We start from the raw sequence: 23,778 nt of genomic DNA on the forward strand, positions 1-23,778 counted from the left end.
AAAGTAACGTGAATAATGAATTACAAGTGTTACTGACCTTGTTGTCTTTGCTAGCAGCTGGTGTGCAGTAAAACTCTGTATTTCAACGCTACAACTGTCTTTGCTGTTCCTCATTCGAATTATTTTGTGCAAATAATCGACTGCAGAGTCGACAATCTGCTCCCCGTTTCCACCGGCTTCCGCTTGCTCAGTGTACGTGAATGGTCATGCATGTATGTGTTTTTGCTTTAAAACGATAAACATACTAGTGTGGACGTAGCCTAAGGTGACCTTGACCTCCGGCCTCTCTGTCAGAGTCAAAATAAAAATGTTGAATTTGACAGTATTGAATATTAATTGATAAAATTCTCACATCAGACCTGCACACAACCTCCTCCTCCTTTACTTTGAGGCAGATGAGTTTTATGTGTGTCTTTTTACAAAACCTGGTGGGTTTTTTTAAACTAATTTCTAATGACTTTTAATCCACATTCCTTATATCATCTAAGAAGAAAACATTTTCTCCATTTTCCTCTTGAACAATTCTTCTTGTGAACAGAGTGAAAAACAGCATCTACACGCTGACGTTGTGTGTTTACAGCATGTGAGCAGTGTGAGGGCGTGAAGCCAGTCCTGAGCAGCACCCTTGCCTCTCTCTCTCTCTCTCTCTCTCTCTCTCTCCTTCACTGGTTGCCTATCATGCTCCCTCACTCACTCTTGCAGCGCTCCATGCTTACAGCTTCAGGTCTGTTTGGCTCAGTGAAGTGAGCGCGGCCTTCAGGCTGCGAATGCTTCACGGATCCTCCCTCCCCAAAGTCAGTGTCTTGTCTATGTGAGTGTGTGTAGTTCTGTGAATCATTAGGACAGAACGCTGGAAATTCTGACTTCTTAAAATGAATAATACGACGGAGCAGCCCTCAAAGTGATGACTCCAAGTAGGAAACTTTCTCCACCCTGACTTTCCTCAAATCTCACGTCAACACCTGTAGAGGCAAAACAGCATTATTTATCACGTTTATATTGCTAAAAGTAACTTTATTCCACGCTGTGCAGTTAAGACAAGCTAGCCAATGTTCCCAAATAATACTGGCATGATATATTAGCGGTGGCTTCGGTTAAAGAAATTCTTGCGTCTTCATTTCCCTGCTGGTTTTTTCGGAACTAGTCCAATAGAACATACAAAGGTTGCAATTACGAGCTACTGGCTGAAAATTTCCAGTTTCTGTCTCAAAACGGACACAAAGCAGAGGCTTCTCTAATAACTTCAGCAGGCTCAGGCCGAGGGAGCAGCGGCTGGCGGTCAGCGTTGTGCACAGACAGCAGGAAAGATAACTTCCAGATAAGTTGTGCAGTGTTTACAAGGCCGCGCAGAGGGGTCTGAGGCTCCCAGCAGCTGACCGGAGTAAACAGGCCTCATCAGCTGAACCTGGCCTGTTAGAGCACAGAGCAGACGACCACCCCTGAGCTTTTTATGGTCCACTGCGCATTTCTAAGTTCCAGACGTTTTGGAAGAGCCCGACTTTTTTGTGTTTGTGTGTCTCTGGCGTGAGAGATGAATTAAAAAAAAAAAAAAAAAAAAAAAAAAAAAAAACTGCTGAAAAAGATAGCTCTTTTATATTTTTGTGATTTATGGTGAAAATATGTTGCACCATAAAAAAGTGTCTCTCGGGCCTTGATGTGTTTGCAGTGGCTTGTGAGGATAACTGGATCTAAATCTGGATTTTTTAAAGTTTTTATTTATCCAGGGAAGGTTGACTTAGCATGCATGCATCTGAAGCCTTACTTCATACTCACAATGTTCCACACTTTCATGTCTGGAAGACTTCATCTGTTGGCCGCTGAGCAGCTGCAGCAGATGACTTAGAGGTCCAGTGCCTTGCTCAAGGGCACTTATGCAGACTTAAGAGCTTCTTTATTCAAATTCTCCCCAGCCCTGATTGAAACCACTGTGCCTCTGTGACCTCTGGACTGCCTTTTTTTTTTTCTCAAAGCTTCAGCGACTGCATGAAGAGACGAGCTGTGGAAAGTTTGTGCGTGTGTGCGATGATGGTTGTGTGGTGGAAACTGAAGGTGGAGCGGAGGACAAACAGAGACAGAAAGAGTGGAGACAGAGAGAAATCTGCTCTTTCACAGTAAAAGCTCTAAGTTAAAGGCAGAAGAGGAGGGTAGGGACCGAGTGCCAGCAAGCAAAAGTGGAAGAAACGCCAACTGTGAGCTGCCTCGGGCTAAGTGTGACTTACTGAAGCCTGCAAAGAGTATTGATACAGGAAAACGTGCGAACGCTCGGCTTTGCTGACGGAGGCTTCATGCGATTTTTCCAGTGAGGACAGATGGAGGCTCGCCGCTAAAGAGAACTTACTGGGAAGCCTGTGCAGTCCTGACGCAAGAGGGGCATAATTCCACATGTCACAGAGCATCAATAAATATGTTAAAATATTTAAACAGATTTCCCCTAATTACATCCCTGCTGACCTCTGGATGCGCTGCTGCCTCTGGGCAGACCACTTCAGGCTCGTGTTGAAACAACCACAGATGTAATTCTTCACGTCAGGCGTCCAAGTTCGCCTGGGACGGTATTATACGGTGTACCACTTGACATGGATGGCAGTGCTCACCGGCTCTGCTGCCACTTCCAAGGCAAACATACTTTTGCTCGGTGCGGCTAATGCTCCAGCCCAAAACATTAACTGAAGTGTCGTATGCTGAGGACAGACAGAGTGCAGCCACTAAGTAAGCTGGCTGCTGTCTCAGCTCGGTGTTTGGGCTTGGCAGATTTGAGGACAGCGGTGGAAAATGTACCCATAATTCCCTCCTAATGTTCCTCTCGCCCCACCTCTTCATACACCGACTGTCTGCTGACAAAATGACTCATTTATGCTGAAGCGTCCCTCTTTCTTAGGTCTCTCCATGGTGATGACAGCTTCAACTAAAGCTAATATTAAAGATTGCTTAAATAGTTATTACAAATTTATGAGATTTATATGCTCTGATCTAATTATGGATGACTAGGAAAACCTTGAATAGATTCATTCTGCAGGAGCAACACCTGCAGACAGATTTTAAAAACATGCTTTCATTACTAATCTGATATATTAGTCAAACTACACTGAAACATTACAAGGATAAAAAATGCACCCTCTACTTTTAAGGACAGCTTTGATTATCTACAATCCTTCCACATTAAGACAAAAAAAGGAGCAAAGCAGGGTTTTTCAGTTGTAAACTCTATCAACCTGATCGGTTTTTCCCCATCACAGACTTGCGTCATGTTCCCGCTGCTCCGCTTGGAACCGTTACCCCCTTTCACAAGATGAAAAGTCCCAGTGTGCGTGCGATGCGAGGCACGCTGCTGCAGCCAAATATCGAAAATGTCAACTTCCTGGCAGGCGCTGATCACCTTTAATCATCATATTGTAACGGCACTTTCCCCCCACAAGTTAGAGCAGAATAATTGTAGTGTTTGTTTTTGAAGCCTTCTTGGCAATATTAACACAATGCTCACGGTAATAACTTCTGGGCAAACCGTCATGTGTTGCCGTCTAGATAAAGCTCACAAATTCCCTGTGTAGAGCACAGCCGAGGTTTGGGGTACAATTCCCACTGGGGTCACCCATGTTTACACTGCAGTGTGCTCCGACTGTGTTGCAAGGTGCTGCTTTGACATTTGGACTGGAACAACTGTGAAAATGTCAGATGTTAAACGGGATAATCCCCAGGTCCTGTGGATTGCACCTGGGCTTTTGAAAGGTGACTGTGGTTCCAGTGAAGACTTACTGTATATATGGGTTAACATGCATCGAGATTATATTATGACTGCTCTCACATTGAGGTTTTGACAGCCACTGACTGAAGACACTGTTCATCTGAAGAGAAACTCCTGATTCGGATGATAAACTAACACCAAAGGGATATGTCAGTAGCGCTGCAACATCTGGAGGGAGCACCCACTGGCAACACTGTAAAATAAGTGTAACCTCAGAAACGTAAGGGCATGTACATAAATGGTCTATACACACTTTCAGCAACCTGTTGAGTTTACAGAAGAAGCTAGGTGCTATGATCAAACATTTGGCTGATCCGGCTTTCTCAAAGTCTGATTGCATAACCTGGAGTTATTATAAAAACACATACACACTCAAACCATTGGGCCATAAAATCCGTCAGTAAGATGGTGTTGAGCATACTAAGCTGTAAAAATGTCTACATGCTGCTGTGCCAAAGGCGGAGGAACCCTCCCAAAATGGGGGTGAAGTGGGTTGGTATAAAGAGTAAACAACTCCGCTATTAAAGTGTTACAGCCCGGGCTTCCAGCGCCAACTGCTACTCTGGAGTGGAGACCTGGGAAAATGAGGCTCACACACACCCACACAGGAAGGCGTGCGCACACACACACACACACACACACACACACATTCCTCTCTCTTTTTCACATACTCACAATCTACTCACGGTGTATGCAAATGCACGCATACAAATGTACATAAAAAAAGGGATGATACATACTTTAATGTCACACAAACACACACAAACATGTGCAGCACATATATGCTAACTGGTAACAGAGTGTGTGAAAGCTGCAATCCTGCAAGTTTCTTTTTGGATATTTTACAAGGCAAAAAACCTGCAGCAACTAGTTTAAAGTTTAAAGCTCCATATTTCCCTCTTCTCCTGTGTTGTATTTGAAGTGTTGATCCATAAGAAGATATATTTGTAGTTTTAAGAAACAAAAACGATCTCAATGTAGTTTTACATCTCCTCTCTCAGGCTTCTCTCTGGAGCTCTAGTAACAACAGGTCAGTGAACCAATAAGAAGAGAGAAGGCTCTGAGCCTCTCTTCTTATTAGCTGAGAGCGGTGACTGCTTTGTTGTGACATCACAAAGTTACAGGAAGTCCTGACAGCTCATTTTTAAGGCTCAGTTTCTGAATACAGGCTGTGTGCATCTCTGTGGACTGAGGCTTTGATACTTTCACAGTATTAATATAGAACCTAGACCTGCTTTATAATCAAACAACACATGGACATCTACCTTTACACTATATGGGACCTTTACCTTTCCTGTCTGTTTTGAAACACATGTAAATACTGAAGCTATAGTGTGATTGCTTCATGCATATTGAGGTCTCTATAAAAACTCATTGACTGAAAGAATAAGTGGACAAATGTGAAATAGGATTCTCAAGGATTCCAAGATCAAACTGCATGAAACAAACACAGGAACTGCAGAGTGAGTCAGTATTATTTTAGCTGCTCCCGTACTCAGCCTTTAACCCTAATGGTGTCACCGTTGGTTTATAGTAAGCTACAAAAGGAGATCTGCAATGAGAAGCCGCACAATATTTCGCTATGGAATGGGACGCTACTTGTTCCTTATGTCAAGTCATTTTGAATCTGGTATAATGTTAGATTACCACCCTTTTCTGTTAATCTGTATATGACCTATCAACAAGGTATTGTAGGTAGTCCTCAACGCCAAGTGCGGTGCATTCAACAGAACAATTTCACAATGACAACACATCTCAGTCCAAAAGGGAAGGGAAGAAATGGGATGCAGCTTCCCCCATCAAACACCTTTTCTTTTCCATTCCTCCTCACCAGCTCTGTTTGGGTCGGGTCAGAGCAACAGACATCCTGTTAAATTTAGCCCTGGACCTTTATGTCAAGCTTGTATTTCAGTTTGTCAGTCCCAATTAACCAAGTCAACCCACTGAACAGCCACTCTTCTCGAGCAAAGCCTTGGTCTGAGAAGGAGAGAGGACGTGACCTCTGGGTGGGGGTGTAACACACTGCTGGACTGATCCAGATATCAGTCATCAGGTGGAGTTTTGTTGGATGTGGGAGAGGACGTTACCTTTCAACCCAAAGGCCCAATCTCTCTCTCACTCTCTCCTGTGTGTACCGGGGGAAATGCTGCATGGGATTGACCAGCAGACGGCCAGAAGGCTCCCGCGAGACCAGCCCTTCCTCCTCCTGCTCATTCAACACATCTGGGGAGCAGCACAGCGATCATGAGGAGAACTCAAACATCCTGGTGCACAGTCAGCACAAAGGACCAGCAACACGGCCTCAGTTGGCTTGGCTTTAGTCCACCTGAGGTCTGCTGGTACACAACATTAAAGTTTTCCTCCTGGTGCTTCTTACAAATAGCCCCAACAGACACATGGGACTATCAATAAGTATCAAACTCTGTCAAATACTCATCCTGTGTTTTACGCAGAGTGCGGCTGCCCTCTGCAATAAGCATCAACTTTGTTTAAATCCAACATCATAACATGCTCAGCTAAATATTCCCATTTAAAGTCATTGAACAGATCTTCTACTCTGACGACGAATGACTAGAAGCAGGTATCTGCCAGCATGCAAGGCGGACTGGCTTTCCCACACTTCCAATACTGTCTGTCCAACAGCTTTTCCCTCTCTATGGTCTGGGCTATTGTGTAACGCACACTGTATATACAGCTCCCTGTGCGAGTGGATCCTTACCCCCCTAAACACTGTAACTCAAGCCTCCTCTCTAAGACTAATGGCCCCTGTCAAACTCACGGAAATTAATATCAGCCAGCACCGATCTGATGACAGCAAGAGAAGAAGAGGCGATGTTTGCCGGTCTCCATACTACCATAAACCTACTTAGACTCATCCTGACACTTCTGTGTGATTCCCTCTGCGTGGATAGAAGAATGGATTGATTAGTAGGGAATGTGTGTGATCAAGTGTCACATAGCCAGTGGCACATAAAGTTTAATTTCCCGTTAGGGAGATCATGTGTAGAGGATGATGACGGTTCACTCCTTCTTCATCTATACACAAGATTCTCAAGTCATGGACAGAACTTTCTTTAGGTTCGATTTTGTCGAACTACCTTGGGTATCCCTTGACATGTAGCACCTGGCCCACACTGCATCCACCTCCCAATCCCATAAGATCAGCCTGGCATATGGTTTTAGTCCTCCACCCTCAATCCACTTCCTCTCCTTCTTCTCCTGCTCTCACGCCCCATTGCAACTTAATTCAAATGGCTTGACTCCAACCGTAACCTACAGAGTAATATTCTGTTCCTTAAGTTATGGTGTGAGGCAGCGTCCCTGACACAACTACCACTATTTCTCCTCTCCCTTCAGGATCACACTTTTCTTTCCCACCGTTCTGATTTCCTTCCCCCACATCCTAACCCCCAACCACCCCCTCCCTCTAGGTATCTTACCTTCAGCTGTTCTCTCCACAAGGCCAAAAAAGAGGGAGCCAGATACAGAGAGCGATTAAGGTTTTAAACTTGAATGAGGTGCCTGCATCTGCTTCCAATCCAGCGGCGAGTTAACTCCTACCATCCACATGTTCTTTGAATAAGTCCTAAATAATAAAAGAAACAGTGCTGCTACTATTGACTGCTTTGCCCTCCCTTCTCTGAGAGGTTGTCCCTCTGTCTGAACGACTTCAACCCTTGTACTTCCTGGTTCCTCAAGGGTGGAATGACCTTCCTTCTCCAGTCTGGACAGCAGACTCACAACTCAGCTCAACCCAACACTGTAAACCCCAATCCATCCATGACACAACATTTTATTGTTCAGGACACACTCTTGTGAGCTTGACTTACAGTGAGTCAATAATTTTTGATTTTACTTTAATGAATAAAGATAATATAGCCAAATTACTTTGTGTTATGTATACTAGTTATTCCCATTAATATGACAGAGAATTCTATGTTTTTAAAATGGAAATTATTTCATCATTTGGTTGAAAATGTTGTATCAAACTGAGAGAAATCTCCAATCAGATGAGGGTCAGGTGTCAGGTGTACTGATACCTTCCATGTTACTGTACTGGAAAGTTTTGTGTGCAAATAGGTTCCAATAAATCTTGCAAAGAAAAAAGAAAACTGGTATTCAGCTCAATTAATTAATTTGTTAGTTCATTAATTAGTAAATTTGACTTTAAAATTACAATCTATAATGTTACATACATAAAATGGCAAAATTATGATACAAATAAACATTCAGCAACCAGGTAATTTTATGTCATATAACAGAGTAGAAAAGTGGCACGTTCCCTGTTAATATGTGGTTAAGGGAGTGAAGTGGAATTTAAAGTGAAGGGCAGACAACACATTTTGCATCAGCCTCTCCACATGAATCATATCCTCTCCACTCATTATAACTGCTCTCAGTCTTTTCCATCCCTCTCTTTGACTCTTCTCTCCTGTGCATTTCTTCTCCAAGCACTTCCCCCCTAAATTATCATTCAGTTCCGCCAATCAGCTGTGGCTTTGAAAATTGATCAAATCTGATCAGAGACTGTTATTCCCTCTCTTTCTTCCCCCAGTTCCTCTCATCTCTGTACTGACGACTCTCTAATTAAAATATAAATGCAAATAAAAGAAGCTGACCCCTGATATGTCTTCAAATCTCCAAACTGCACATTTACAGATGTAATAAAGGAAAAGAACAAGGGAAAGATATTTTAAAGGTCCCATATAGTGTAAAGGTAGGTGTCCACGTGTTGTTTGATTATAGATCAGGTCTAGGTTCTATATTAATACTGTGAAAGTATCAAAGCCTCAGTCCACAGAGAAATGCACACAGCCTGTATTCAGAAACGGAGCCTTAAAATGAGCTGTCAGAACTTCCTGTAACTTTGTGATGTCACAACAAAGCAGTCACTGCTCTCAGCTATGCACCATGCCCCGCCCACCTGGACCCACCATCCAACCTTGCGGGATTTGGATTCTCTGAGTGTTTACCTGAAATCTGATGTATTTTTATTAGATCGTTCAGAAAACAGTCAGCCAACCAGAAGACAGACTCAGAGCCTCCTCTCTTCTGATTGGCTCACCGACCTGTTGCTACTAGAGCTCCAGAGAGACCCTGAGAGAGGAGATGTAAAACTACATTGAGGTGGTTTTTGGTTCTTAAAACCAAAAATATATCTTCTTACAGATCAACACTTTTAATAAATCACCAAAAAAGTTTAAAATATGGGACTTTTAAACATCATCTGCCTTCATTGTGCTTCAGGTTAAACGCTGTTCATAGTTTGAGGGCATCTGCATTGGAAAGTAGGATGGTGCAGTTAAAAAAAGCCTCTTGTTTATTTCCAGAGGGACAGCTGATTTGGTCAGGCAAGCTATTGGCAAATGGCCCATCAGCACGTGAACCTTGGTAGCTGCTACAAGGAACCTCTTGTCCTCTCATTAAGACTCCTGTAATGAGTCCCTTCAGTCCAAGATGGCCGACAGCCCTTTCACATCATTAAGGGATTATGGATGGAACACGTTTGCTCATTTGCTCAAGCTTTCACATACCTCCCTTATGGGCTAAAGTCTGACCTCAACCCTGAACCTGTAAACGCATGGTTGAGACAATGACCTTCCAATGTTGACACAGGCAAATATTCCCCTTGTATGCAAGTCCCTACTACTCTACCATGTGAGGAGGGTTATTTCACTATTAAGAAGATTATGCCAAAGAATGAATCTTAAACAGTAACTAGTATTCATCAACAGGGACAGAGAAGATATTTCCCGGACTCCCTCTGGACGTTAGCTTTAGCAATGCCACTGTCATCATTGCAGATGCAACCTACTGCTAGTTTAAATGACAACAATCAAGGCTGCTGAGTTGGGAGAGGAAATGAGCAGAGCGCCAAAAAGGGCTCAGAGGATGCATCAATGAAAAAAAAAAAAACCAAGGTTGTTAAAAGCGAGTTTGAGCTTTCACGTGGGATTAACAACAACAGCAGCCAGTAAATAAAACCAAACTCCAATGTGTGTCAGGAGACTTATCCTGTGAGAAAACTTGCTCCGGCCCAAAACAGCAGAGCTTTGTTGGCCATGTGGGGAGGCTGATGGAGGGAGGCGGAGGAAGGAGGGGAGAGAGAAAGCGACAGGGGAGGGTGGAATTAGACTTCAGCTCCCCATCTCTTGAGACGCTGTCAAGGGCCAGTGGTTCATGTTTAACACTCATTAATGGCAGTTAATATACTTTATAGGCAAACTTAATATAGTGGAACTGCAGACGCTATAAGGTTGTGATGTTGAGGCGGAAATGACTTTTTTTTTTTAATAGCAAGCTGTTTTGTGCTTTGGTGCAAAAGAGGTCCACCTGCAGCCCAGAGGAAGAGCAATATCAGGACAGTGGAGTACAGTAGGAATACTGTGGGACAGATGTGGATCATTAAGACCTGGCTTTCCAAAACATGGAGTCAAGACCACACATAAAGTCAACTAAAATTATAAGTAGATGCACTGACAAAAAATCACTTTCTCATTTTCTTTTCCAAATTGTGGTGGGTCTGTGCAAAACTCAGTGTGATGCCATTAAGTGTGTTGTAGAATCATACCTATGATGAGTCTCTTCTACACACATGAACACGGTGTGAACAGGCACACCACATACAGAAAGCACCAGGGCCAGGGATTCAGTCCAAGTTCTCCTCGCTGCGAGACCACCGAACCACCAAACCTCCCACTACTGAAAAACTGCTTTATAATTTATATTACTGTAAAAACCTCATTTCATTTCGTTTCACTTTTATTGACACAGACGCACAGACACAGACGTGCACCCACAAGGCTCCAGTTGCAACTTTGCAACATGCAGTTTCACACTCCATTTACTGTTACCAAAAGGCCATGGACACATCAAATGCTGCCATAATGCTCTGCAGACTGTCCAGAGGCTGGAGGGGTCACGCACCACTGAGTCAGCCGATGATCTCATGAGTGCGTTAGGATCACTGAGTCTGCCTTGACCTGCATGATCTTTCCAGAACCGTAAACTTTCGAGAGGCATGTACATCAGTGTCCAGCACTGCCATGACGATAGTAGAAAGACCGACTGACAGCTATGTTGCATTTCAGAATGATCTCTCAGATTTCAACATTTTAAATTCAGGGAGAGTAAGGGGCAAGGGTTGGGGGTTTGACCTAACAGAGGCCACCCATGTTAAACATGCACACATGGTACTGTGAGGCAATTTGAATGAAAGATTCCATGAAATGCATGCAAGAAAATCTCTCGCTGCTCAGAGTAAACATACAGAAATATATGAGAAAGTGTAATGATTTCCATTTGGCATTTTATTGGCTCTTACATAAGGCGTGCACATGCAAAATGCAGAAAATAAGGAAAACCTACATGTCTGGATTGAGAAAAAAAAAAAAGTGGAAAAATAATGAGAACATAGGCGCTGGTTGTGGGTAATGATGAGTCTAAATGTGAGGGCTAACCACTCCAAAAAAACATGTGTGCTCGCTCTGTTAAGCGCCCTGTAAAAGCTTGTGCCAAGGGAGGGTACAGCAACAAACCACCACCCAGTATCCCACCAGAGCGAGCTTTTCATCCTGCCATCTGCGTCTGAGGGTTGGTTTGTGTTTTCTATTTATTTATCAAAAACATCCCATAGTCAGGCCTTAAATGTAACCCAGGGATGGATGATTGATGCTGTTTTTCAGCAGCACTCTGTTTCACTTTCATGCTGCTACAAACATTCACACCTGGGAACTACCAACTGCAACCACAACTTTTTTTTGTTTTTTGTTTTGTTTTACTGAGGAGCAACTGGAGATGAAGTTTTGCTCAAATGTAGCCTACCCACGTGATGGGAGATGAGTGTTTCTCCTCTGGGATTCAAACTTGCAAACATCAGCACGTGTCGAAGTTCATCCATCCCAAATAAAAACACAACTATTTTTCTCCATGTTCGGAAACATTGTGAAATCATCATGGTGGTTAATTATAAAAATACTGGTTACTGTTTGAGCAACAACTTTAAAAGGTCCATATTTTACACTTCTCCTGTGATGATCCTTAAGGAGATACATTTGTGGTTTTAAGAACCAAAAACCATCTTAGCGATTGAGACTGGCTGACTGTTTTCTGATTGATTCAATAAAAACACAGCAGATTTCAGGTAAACACTCAGAGAAACCAAATCCTGGGTGGGCGGGGCTTTGGGCATGGCTGAGAGTGGTGACTGCTTTGTTGTGACATCACAAAGTTCCAGAAGTCCTGATGGCTGGTTTTAAGGCTCAGTTTCTGAATACAGGCTGTGTTTATTTCTCTCTGGACTGAGGCTTTGATACTTTCACAGTATTGATATAGAACTTAGACCTGCTTTATAATCAATAAAAACATGGAAATATCAATTCATACAATACGGTAACTTTAAGTTACTTAATTGATTGTGAGATCATATGATAAATTATACAATAATAGTTGACATACTACTTTAGTACAAACAAAATGTGTAATGTGTACTTGTCTTAACCCTTATTTCCTTGTATGATTGTATGATTATTATGACATATATACTGTGGATCTAGGATCAGCTTATACATCAGCTTATTCAAACGGATCAAGCAGCTGTGACCTTCATTACTTTTCGTGTTTCATTAAAAAAAAAAAAAAAATCAAATTTAAAGAAATACCACTTGCAGGTGTTGTTTCTTTTGTTTTTTGTATCAACAGCTCATTCATGTTTGAATTTCTATTACCAGAAGCATATTGTGTGTGGTGCCTGCCTCACGAGGACCTTGTTTACAGTAAACTGTGATTAACACTGTTTTCTTCCAGCTGGAAACAACAACCTTTAAAAAAGTATGGGGACATATCTGCGCTCTGAGCCCGTACAGTTAAATGTATATGACTGTATAGTTACCATTACTCTATCTAACCCCACCTCTCTTTGGAAACCCAGTAATCATGTTGATAGCTAGTGATCTACTGCCGCTGCTGTGTAAGCCGTGAGTCAATACCACAGAGACCGCTCGCCTGACTCATAACATCAGCAATCATTCTCCCTGCAAGACTCAAAACAACACACACACACACACACACACACGCACACGCACTCACAGGGAGCATGCCCTTGTTAGCGTGTGTTACAGGATGTGTTAGCATGTTTGCTTCCTGTCCATGCTTGGTTGGACACTTTTGACACCGGTTGTTTTGGCTTTCCCAGATGTTGTCTTGCAGCTGCCGAGGTCACAGGTAGAGAAGAGGAGAGGAGAGAAGAGGAGAGAAGAGAAGAGAAGAGGGTGACCTATTCGTTCAGCAGAGGAAAGGTTATCTGTGACAGCCGGGGAGACAGAACTGGGCCAGGTGTGTGTTAACTCTCTCCTGCTGCTTTTCTCATTATAAATATCACAGAGGAAAAGATAGAGCAAAAATAAGAGAGGTGGAGGGTGGAGCATGATGGTGAAAAGGATGGAAAAAAAGGATACAAAAATAAGAGGGGGGGTAAAGGTCAAAGGAAAATAGCAGTAAGTGAGTTGGAGGGAGTGGAATAAGAGAAAAGACTCCAGTCAGAAAGGTTGAGGCCAGGGAAGTACTCAGAGAGGAATGCTGGGAATGGGAACGAGCAGCAAGACGGTGACAGGAGACGGAGGGGGAAAAAAAGAAGTGCTGGGAAGATGTGAAAAGGAGGGATTGAGGGGGAATAAAGGAAGGAGAGAGGGGGACGCTAAGAAAACAGAGCAGACAGAGAGACTGCTGACAGACAGCTAAAGAGAGTCAAATGGAGGAAATCTGAGGTGGAGGTAAAGATGATCTGCCATTACATACTCAAAACATTGCCTGTGTGTCAGTGTGTGTTTGTATAGGTGAGTATGTCTCTCTCCTACGACCTTATAGTAACCTACTAAAACAACAGCCTCCCAGTATCTCTACAGCTTAGCTTACTTATTAACATGTTACATCCTGTTTGTTTCACATGGCGCTACAACACTGTCAGACTTACAGTGGACCATTCATCTTCCCTATCAAGACCTACTGTATTACCCATAATGCAACCTGACCGGCGGCAGTGTGATCGGAGATTCGGATGCGTTACATCACTAGCCTCAAGCAGAGATCTGGTCTGGTAAGTTCACTTCTCTCTCTCTCTCACATCCCCAGATTTTCAGACTTGTAGCCTTCAGGCTAAGTCCAAGTCCAATCACTGAGACGTCACACGGCTCTACACTATCGGCTTTATACTACTTTTGTCACATATACAGTCGTACTCCAGTTTCCCTTTAATCCATGCAAGAACCACAAGGAGTAAAATGACAATTTTTAGTTTTCAGGAAGTTACATGCTGGAGCTTCTTGTTCGCCGAGGCAGTGACTTCCTGGACTCTCAGCTGGTTGCTTAAGAACCTCACAGTGTCCAGGAAGTCAGAATTTCCAAAATATTGAACTATTCCTTTAAGGCAGCTCCTGCCCAAGGCCCTTAATATAACCATTCACGGTTACTTAAGGGATGTGCTTAGCTTCTCTGATCTTATAAAGTTAATGTGTGTGTACGTACACAGTGTGTGTCAATGTATGTACAGTGGTAATCTTTAAACTTTAGATTAGTCTGATATCACTATCCAGTGCGACTAATAAACAATTCTTAGAAGAAAGATGAAAAGTCAGTTCTCACCTTGACACTAAAAGACAGACACATGAAGACAAAAATCATCCTTCCACCTTAAAAACAAAGCAAGAAATGAGAACAAGATACACAAACTCTTGTTCATGCATTTATTTCCAGCAGGCTAGACCACTGTAACGGTATCTTCCCAGATTCATCACTAACACCAAGAAAGTAGAGCACATCACACAGGTCCTTAAATCACTGACTTCCTGTGCGTCAAAGGATAGATCTTAAAATGCTACTACTGGTCTATAAAGCACTAACGTGTCTCGTCTCTGATTTACTTGTATGTTATGAAGCATTCAGACCCCTCAGGTGATCTGGGACCGGTTTATTCAGTGTTCCCAGAATCAAAACCAAGCAAAGTGAAGCAACTTTTAGTTTTCTATGCTCCCCAACTGTGGAACAAGCTTCCTGAACACTTGAGGTCAGCTCAGTTAAATCAGAGCTCAAAGCTGCAGCATACCAATACATTAAATACATAACCTATTTTTAATCTTTAACTGTTCATTTGCTTATTTTTGCTTTTGATTCTTTTTTTGATTGTCTTTTAAATGCAATTTTAATGTCATCTTAATGTCTTATTCTTAAAGTGATAGTTTGGGTTATTTGAATACGGTAGTTCAGCGGTTCACAAACTGTAGTTCCAAAGTAAAGGGCTGTTTGACGGCATGATAAAGTGGTGAAAATATTCAAAATAAAGCGCACACTTAAACTGGTATTAGCATGGGCATGTTTTTAAGTGGCTAAAACACATTTTTTCAGCTGACCAAGTCCACAGCAGCTCACCACTCGGCTTCTGGACCGGTGCTCCTGCTGCTTCTCTCAACTGTTAACGAGCTGATCTAAATATACTGCAGGTAATACACTGACTATAGATCAGTACCTCACACAACCCAACGTCAAATAACCCGAACTATCACTTTCATCATTTCTATGCCTCTGTAAAGCACTTTAAACTGTCTTGTGCCTGAATGGCGCTATATGAATAAACTTGCCTTGCCTTACATAAATGTTAACAGAGGCAACAAAACTGACAAATTCCTGGAAGACTGAACGAAAGTTCCGCAGTATTTGAGAAAAGGTTCTGTAACTGCGATGGGACTTTTGCACTCCCAACATCTCCAGCTGTTAGTTGTGCATCTTTGTGTATTTAAGTGGGTGTGTTGGTCTCCAGAAGATGACCTATAGTGTTAAAAGCCCTTTCTCTTTCTATAGTCAAATATCCTGCAGGGGATTCTACAGCATCAGATACATGTCTAACATAAAATCTGTTCCTGTGTTTGCTTTTCTTCTTCTATGGTATTAAACAACAAACAAGTGAAGCATCCCTCTCTTGGATCATTAGCAAGCCAACCTTTGAACTACAAGAAGACCTGGTGCGAGTGTGTGTGTTTATATGTGTTTATGTGCCATACCAGCCTCTGCATGAGAGCAGGGTTACTTTCCTTCATGCACAAGCACATGCTTATACTTTTTCCTGCCTCCATTCAGTGCCACGATACCTCACACACAGAACATCAGAGAGAGAAGCTCAGAGTACGATGCAGTGTGTGGCTTTGTTTGCTTTAATCTGTTATTTGTTGAATTATGTAGCCTTAGGTCAGAGAGATTGAATGGAGACCTAAAAACCAAGATGAAATGTACAATGTCAATGGTCCCATATTATATAAAGGTAGATGTCCATGTGTTGTTTGATTATAAAGCAAGTCTAGGTTCTATATTAATACTGTGAAAGTATCAAAGCCTCAGTCCACAGAGAAATGCACACAGCCTGTATTCAGAAACTGAGCCTTAAAACCAGCCATCAGGACTTCTGCAACTTTGTGATGTCATAACAAAGCAGTAACAGCTCTCAGTCATGCCCTAAGCCCCGCCCACCTGGACCCACCATCCAACCTTGCAGGATTTGGTTTCTCTGAGTGTTTACCTGAAATTTGTTATATTTTTATTAGATCAGTCAGAAAACCGTCAGCCAATCAGAAGAAAGGCTCAGAGCCTACGAAAGAAGAGCCTTTTATACGAAAGATACTCCGACAAGAACCCTCAGCCTTCACTGAATCTTCTTCATGGATTTCTACCTAAAAATGTTTCACTGCTAAACTTGTGTACTTGAACTTGTTTTTCTTCGTGTTTTGGAGTGAACATTGTGACTGTACTTCCAGGGGAGGGTATTTTTAACCAGTGTGGCTGTACTGTAAACACCAGCCGCTCTGTGTGTTCTCACTCCAAGATTTAAACACCACGGCCCGACAGCAGACTCCCCGCGGCACAAAAGGCAATGAAATACTGTGTGTAAGACAAAAGGCACAGGGAGAGCGAGGGAGAACGAGCACTGGAAAGCATAATATTGTCTCAACTATTTTCCCAATTTCGACCCAGGGGTCATTTAGGAATCTCAGCGCTGTGGGGGGAATGTTGCTGAAGTGGACGGACTAATGCAAAAAATGTGAGCGAATCACATGAGTGGTAGTTATTCAGCTGCAACATATGTTAACCTAATCTGATTTTTTGTTACTTTTCTTGGGTTAATTTGATAATCTTATGGTTCAAAATCATGTGTTAGACCAAAAATCACTGCCATGTTTCCAACTTGGACCAGGCCAAGTGAGCTGGGGTGGACTCCCCTGTTAACACATTATTTCTGATTGGCTGAACAGACCACAGAGTTGTTGACCTTCAAGTGCAATGGTGCTACAGTTGCAGGGACAAACTACTGCAGAGCAGCAGAAAGAACATGGAGACTATGATAAAGTAACAGTCACGGGCTGCATCTTTCTACTACGGCAGTTTTAACCGAGGCAATTTTCGAGCCATCTCTCACGTCATTTTCACTGAAGTTGAAGTTTCTTTTTCAAGAATGCACTTTAGAATCAATGAAAGCCTAACAAGCACTCCAGGCTCATCACAGTGTGTTTTAAAGATCACTCTCTGACCTCGCTGGCTGGAAGAAGTGCAAATATAGCAGCGCTGCTCTTCCTGCTGGTTAGCTTTCACACCTCCCTCACAACGACAACTTCTCTTCCAGATATGGAGTCCGGCACACGGCAAGTCAGACCACCCATGACTAGGACACGTTCAGACACCCCCCCACCTCCAACCCCACTCAGCCTCTCCCTCTACTGGAACAAGTTGGCCCCCTCTCACTCCCTGTGTTGTCTCGGTTGTTTCAGCAGTGTCAGAGCCACTCGAGGGGGAAGAGCAAGGGCTGGGCAAGAGCCAGACAGACAGACAGAGAGAGAGAGAGAGAGAGAGAGAGAGAGAGCACATTTTGTCTACTGATGTGCTGGACAGAATCATGAATGCATCCCTCCTGAAGTTTTCCATAGGTTAAGTAGGCCAGTGCTGTGCACAGCTGTCAAATGCTAACATTGTGGAGATAGATGGTAGAAAAATGATCGAATATTCTACAAGTTTCCCATTTATATTCCTCTTTCACATCACTACAAACGCTCAGTACAAGATGCAATCGTCACTGTCATGGAGCTAATGAATATAAATGTTGATTATAGATGAAAGTAGTCTGATTATATGCAAAATGCATTTATATTTGCTCAATATTAGAGGCTGTATGTCACACTAAATCAATGGCATGATTAAGTCTGTTTTGTAGCATGTGAAGCCTAATGCATCTTTATTTTTATCATTTCATTTTAAATAAGTTCTAATTATATAACACATAAAGTGAATAACTGGGGAGATATCACTAAATACAAACGGAAAAACAAAAAACTGAAGAAAAAAAAATAGAAAGAGGGAGACAGAAGACAAGAGAAACAGGCAGCATCAGGCCCACCCAGAGAAAAGAGGAAGGTTTGTTTACATTCTACTCACTCAAACTCACTGGACCCCAACATTATTCCCTGAGGCACTCTGCCTCACTTTCTTAATTCGAACCAACCCATATTGTTGCCTTGAGTATTATCAGGTCAGAGTATGAGCTGCACAAAACAAACAAACAAATAAAACAATAATAGACCCTGATTATTCTGCTTACTCCTCAGTGTACATACCACATGTACACGAGAGAGAGAGAGAGACAGAGAGAGAAAAAGAGAGAGAGAGAGAGAAAGACAGAGAGAGAGACAGAGAGAGAGAGAGAGAGAGACAGAGAGAGAGAGAGAGAGAGAGAGAGAGAGAGAGAGGATCGGCAGGATGTTTTTTGTTCTTTAAGTGGCTGAGTGTGTTTGGCACTAAGCTGCACTTCCGGCAAACACGTATGTAGTTATTCACAAGGAGCAACATTCCCACATCAGAGGCCAGCTTAAATAGCAGCCTGCAACACGTATACAATGAGCTGCATTTCTGAGATAACACACATCCAGACAGAAGAGAGGGCATAACAGTGTAGACTGTCAGCACAGAAAGATAACTTCAAAATCAGTCCTCAGGTATTTGTGCATTAATCCTGCACCTAATTGTTTTTTTAAGCCTATACAACCATTGTATTTTTTATACTCTCTATGTTTTATAAAAAATAGTTATGAGACCTGTAAAAAGAAGGCTCAGCTTGAGTTTCCCAAACATTTTACTGTTAGGGTTAGAATAAGTGCACAATAAAAAGTGGGACTTTTGTGTGACTCTAAATGTTAAACTAACTGGTGTTTGGAAGCTGACCTGACCAAAATTTCATCTCAATTCACTAATTGGCCATATTCTCAGGGTTAGGACCAAAAAACTAAAGAAAAAGAGGTTACAGGAGCAGGCTAGACAACCCTGTCTCTGAGAATTTACATACACAACTAAACTGCAACAGCAAACATGTTTTGTAGGAAATGTAGCCAGGCAACATATTTTTTTAAATGAATTACGCACTACATTCAATAAGAGCAGCATAATTGCCAGGAGGTGGCTGGGGTGGATGTAGACCAGGGTTCACATCCAGAGTCACATCTAGGTTTAGGTAACAAAAGCACTTCAGTTAAGGTAAGGGATAGATTGTGGTTTTCGTTAAATGTAAATAAAAAGCTTGTGTCTAAAGTCACTGTGAGCCTTTTCTGTATTAAACCAGCCCAAACATTACCATAGAAAAAGTGTAATAATGCTGCAGTCACTTCAAGTGGATATTGTACAGCAAGATGAAAACATACCCTGTTTACTTTTATACAAAACATCATCCAAGTGCGATAAAGTTTCCTACAAAACTTATTTGTTGTTACAGTTTAGTTATATAGAAATATAATTTGTAGTAGTAGACAGGGTTGCACTTGACTGTCATAAACTTAAATGTGATACTTAGGCATCAGACGGCATTTGCTGGGAAGCATCAAGGACTGAACAGACATAACTTTAGGTAAATCCCTTAAGCACCCATGGAATTCTTCAAGCATAAACGAAGATAAATACAGTCAACATCACTTGTTCTTCTGCCATACTGCAGATTTAAGAAGAAAAAAAAAGGTGTGATGCAATTTTCAGCCCTATCTCAAAAAGAACTGTAAATTACCCAAAAGTCCCCGGGCGGCCTGATTTGGACAGCTGCCAGAACTCTTGATGCACAAGATAATTCCCTATCAGTGGTGGCGATGGCGTTGACACTTCATTAAAGCCCAGTCGCCTCAGATAAGCTCGTCATCCTGCAGAGCCAGAGGCAGTGACTGATATGAACTGTCAGAGGAGAGAACAACAGGAAGAGCAAACGTCTTGCCTTGTTCTCGTCTCCATCGTGGAAGGGAAGTCCGAAAATCCTTGACAGCCCAGAGTCATATATGGATTATGAGAGCGCAGGTGTTGCACAACACCACCAGAGAAACTGGAGGTATGTGAACATCAGTCATGCAAAGTAAGCCAGGGAGGTTATAGACTCACAGCACTTTGTACATTAGTTTATGGTAAACTATATACCTATATCTACTTTTTTCATATTACCAAATTTCCTAATGGTGACAGCAATCCACAATTACCATCTACACTAATTAATCTAATAATATCTTGACAGTTGATAGTTGTAGACCATGTGCAAGTGGTTAAATGCATTATATTAATGGTTAGATTAGTCAAGTTAACTAAATGCAGTCAATAGTTCAGGCAATATACACTGTATTCCCAAACCAGACAGCTGTGCATCATGTTCAGTTGAGCTCTGCAGTATCTACAGTAAGTTAACACATCCCTGTGCTCACACAAACCCAGACACAACTTAAAGACACTCCCATGAAACTAGGTGTAGCCTGCTGTGCTGATCCACGTGGGATTATCTTCACACAGTAAAAGTGGGCTGTCATAATACTGCTGAGATCAGGCACAACTGAATCTGAATGGTGTCCAACATTAACCTCGTCTAGCCTGCTCGTGCCCTTTATACACCGTTACACACCCCGGTAGCATCGGCTCTGCGCACTTCCCCTGGCAGCAGGCATTCAATGAGCAGCGGCACTTCTTCCACCAGGGCGACGTGTGTTAAATGTGAAACATCTAAGTCCCAACGCAGCGGTTGGGCCTTCAGCCTTCAGCTTCGGGCTGAGCTACAGATCGGATTTGTTTCAGCGGAGCTTGTCTTAAGATTCACTTGGACTTCCTCCTTGGCTTTGCGCAAAACAACATCAGGCCTGCTGTCTTCTGCAAACACCACAGCAAAGAGAAAACAAATCCCTTCTTCCTCTCTCCTTAGCGCTGAGCCCTCATTTATTTTTCTTGCACTTGTGTCATAATCGTTCTGCAGGCACTGGGTACAGTAGCTCCATGCTGAGGCCATTATAACATGGGACAAATACTCTTTTTACTATTCACCTCTTTATTGACCAGACAGGTGGAATTTTCCACCAAAACTAACTAACTAAAGTCATTCATACTTTGGCAAACACCACTCAGGTTAGGATGTTTAACCTCAGGCAAACAAGCCAACACATGCTGGCACTACTGTATATATATGAGGGGGGGGCATGTGTGCAAACAAGCATGCAGTCATGCACTACACGCATGCACACACACACACACACACACAGTCCTACGCTTGATCCCGCTCGATAATAGGACTCCACACTAAACAAGGAGTGCTGGTGAACGTAAAGGAGTAATGACAGCGTTTACTCCTCCTCCTCCTCCTCTGCCTGTTTTCCTCCGAAAACCCAGAGAGTAAAGCTCTTAAGGGACTACACAACACAATTAGACAGACTAATTACCCCTTCCATACCACCCATTCCTCACCCACACCAACAGGCTGGGACAGGCAAGGCTTTTCTGCCTGCCTCCCCCATGCTTTCCAACGACAGGGACTGTTACAGAGGTCCAGTGATTGTACATGTCAGGCAATTTAGCTGATGCTCCATCAATAAGAGCATGGGAATAGTCTTAGAAAGCAGAAGCAGGGCAAAGGTCAGAGCCACAGTGTAACTGCAGCAATTCTGCTACAGAGGAGCTTGAAGAAAATGGACTGAAATGAATTAAACGTGAAACAAGTTGTACGTACGAGTTGAGAGGGAAGGTCCGATACAACCTGCATGAAAGGTTTAGTTCTCAGAGCATGATGGGAGATGGATGCTGACACATTGGTCTTCAGCTTCATCTTCCTCAAACTCTAACAGCTACTTTTAATGGACCAAACAGGAGGTTTTTAAGAACCCAGTTGCGTTAACAAGCTGAAAGTCAAGCTGAAGTTGCCAGTTCAGCAGCAGGTTAATGATGAAACACACACACACACACACACACACACACACACACACACACCCCCTTCTCATAATCACCCTGCAGGCGATTTGGACTCAGTCACGGACATGCTGGGAGGATTTAGAGGCAGGGGAGCACTGACCCGTGCTTTGATGTCTTCTGCCCATGTTTCCTCTGGGTCACGAGGAAAATCAGCAGCTTTGTTCAGTATCAGAAGTCTGAGAGCCAGAAAAAGAATCAGGGTCAGGGAGTCTTTTCTTTTCTTTTTTTTTTGTCTCTTTCAGGAAGTCTTGTAACGGTAGAAAGAGGCAGCAGCGGGCGGAGAGGAGGGGAGGGGGGAGAGATCAACCGGCCAAACAGGAAAGTTTCAGTTTGTGCTCTGACAGCTCTGGATGTGGGACGGGCCGAGGCGCCGCTGAAACTATTTGGCGGGGAGTTTTGAAAACTCCTTCCTCCTCAAGATTGGACCTACCCCGCCTTCTCTGCTGCAGCCTGAAGAACCTGAGCCAAACATTTCTGCAAAAAGGAAAGAACTTGGCAGGGACGGAGTTTAGTATGGCGAAGCACTTAACAATGATCTCTGTGCGTCCATTAAACCATCTGCAACATTTTGACGCTGTTGGAGATATTGAGAATATAGTCTGGGAGCGAGGGGGGCACACTGGTAATCTATCTGAAATATTACCCTGCATAAGGAGACAGGATGGGGGGGGGGGTTGTATACACACCATGTTCCCCTCATCTGTGGGGCTTCTCAGGTAGCACATTACCTCTGTATTAGTCTCCCTCCCCACAGAGGAGCTGACACGGTTCACTTCACAGGTGGGGATCTTAATAGTCTTCACTAAATACTCCAACACACACAATCCCTGAACTTTCCATTCCACACACACACACACACACACACACACACACACACACACACACACACACACATTAGTAAATTATATACAGAGTGAATGGGCAGCAGGATGAGGTAATACACTGCCAGTGATACGTTAGTCATCTAGTTTCCCCTCTTCTCTGATGATCACAAACCAGCGACATCATCTCACACATGAGTCATTCGCGTGTGCTCGAGCCCAGAGCGAGGCCAGACACCTGCGCAAAGCCCGATGGAGGAAACCAGCGGGACAGACAGAGACAGACAGAGAGACACTGCTGGCTCGCTCATCCCTGACACCTGTGGAGCTTCACTACGCTTCCTATACACACACACACACACACACACACACACACAGCAAGAGTGTGTGTGTCTCCACTAACCTTGCAGATCTTGCTTTCCTCCGTCTCAGCTCTGGACTTCCCTTCAGGCGTCCTCTCCTGCTGGTAATCAGACTTGATTGACAGCTGGCAGGAGAGCCCCGGGGTGCCCTCACCTGCCCTGAGCTCCTGCTGTCGGGCCATGTAGCCCTGCGAGGCGGCCGCCCTGACCGCGCTGGGGATGGGGAGAGCCGTGTGCACCGGTTTCGTGCCCACTGTGGAGGGTTGCCTGAGCTTGGAGGCTACGCCAACCACCGGCATGGTACTTCCCAAGCACAAAAATAATAACACAGGAGGGGGAGAGAGGTCCAGAAAAGTACTGTGAGGGAAGGGGAAACAAATCTGCAGAGTCTCCCACTGATGTCTGGCACTGGAACGGAAGGAAAAACTAAAAAAAAAAAGAAAAGAAAAAGAAAAAAAAAAACAGCAGTTGCCTCTCAGACTGAGAGGAAAGCAACTGCGCTCATTCTGTAGCCTACAGCAAGCAGGGCTCACAGAAACTGAGAGGGCTTCTCCTTCCTCCAGCTCACTCCCTC

At 43.3% G+C, this 23,778-nt stretch overlaps 1 protein-coding gene across 1 annotated transcript in view; it reads right to left on the minus strand.

The window, feature by feature from the left end:
* Positions 1-23,503, minus strand: part of nav3 (neuron navigator 3) — a 205,652-nt gene extending 182,149 nt beyond the window's left edge. Inside the window, exon 1 of the mRNA XM_022749315.1 lies at positions 23,246-23,503. Within this exon, the coding sequence (XP_022605036.1) occupies positions 23,246-23,503 (258 nt within the window). The remainder of the gene's footprint in view (positions 1-23,245) is intronic.
* Positions 23,504-23,778: the final 275 nt, after the last annotated feature.

This window comes from Seriola dumerili, unplaced genomic scaffold, assembly GCF_002260705.1.
Source record: "Seriola dumerili isolate Sdu_G_001 unplaced genomic scaffold, Sdu_1.0 BDQW01000138.1, whole genome shotgun sequence".
NCBI classification, from domain to species: domain Eukaryota; kingdom Metazoa; phylum Chordata; class Actinopteri; order Carangiformes; family Carangidae; genus Seriola; species Seriola dumerili.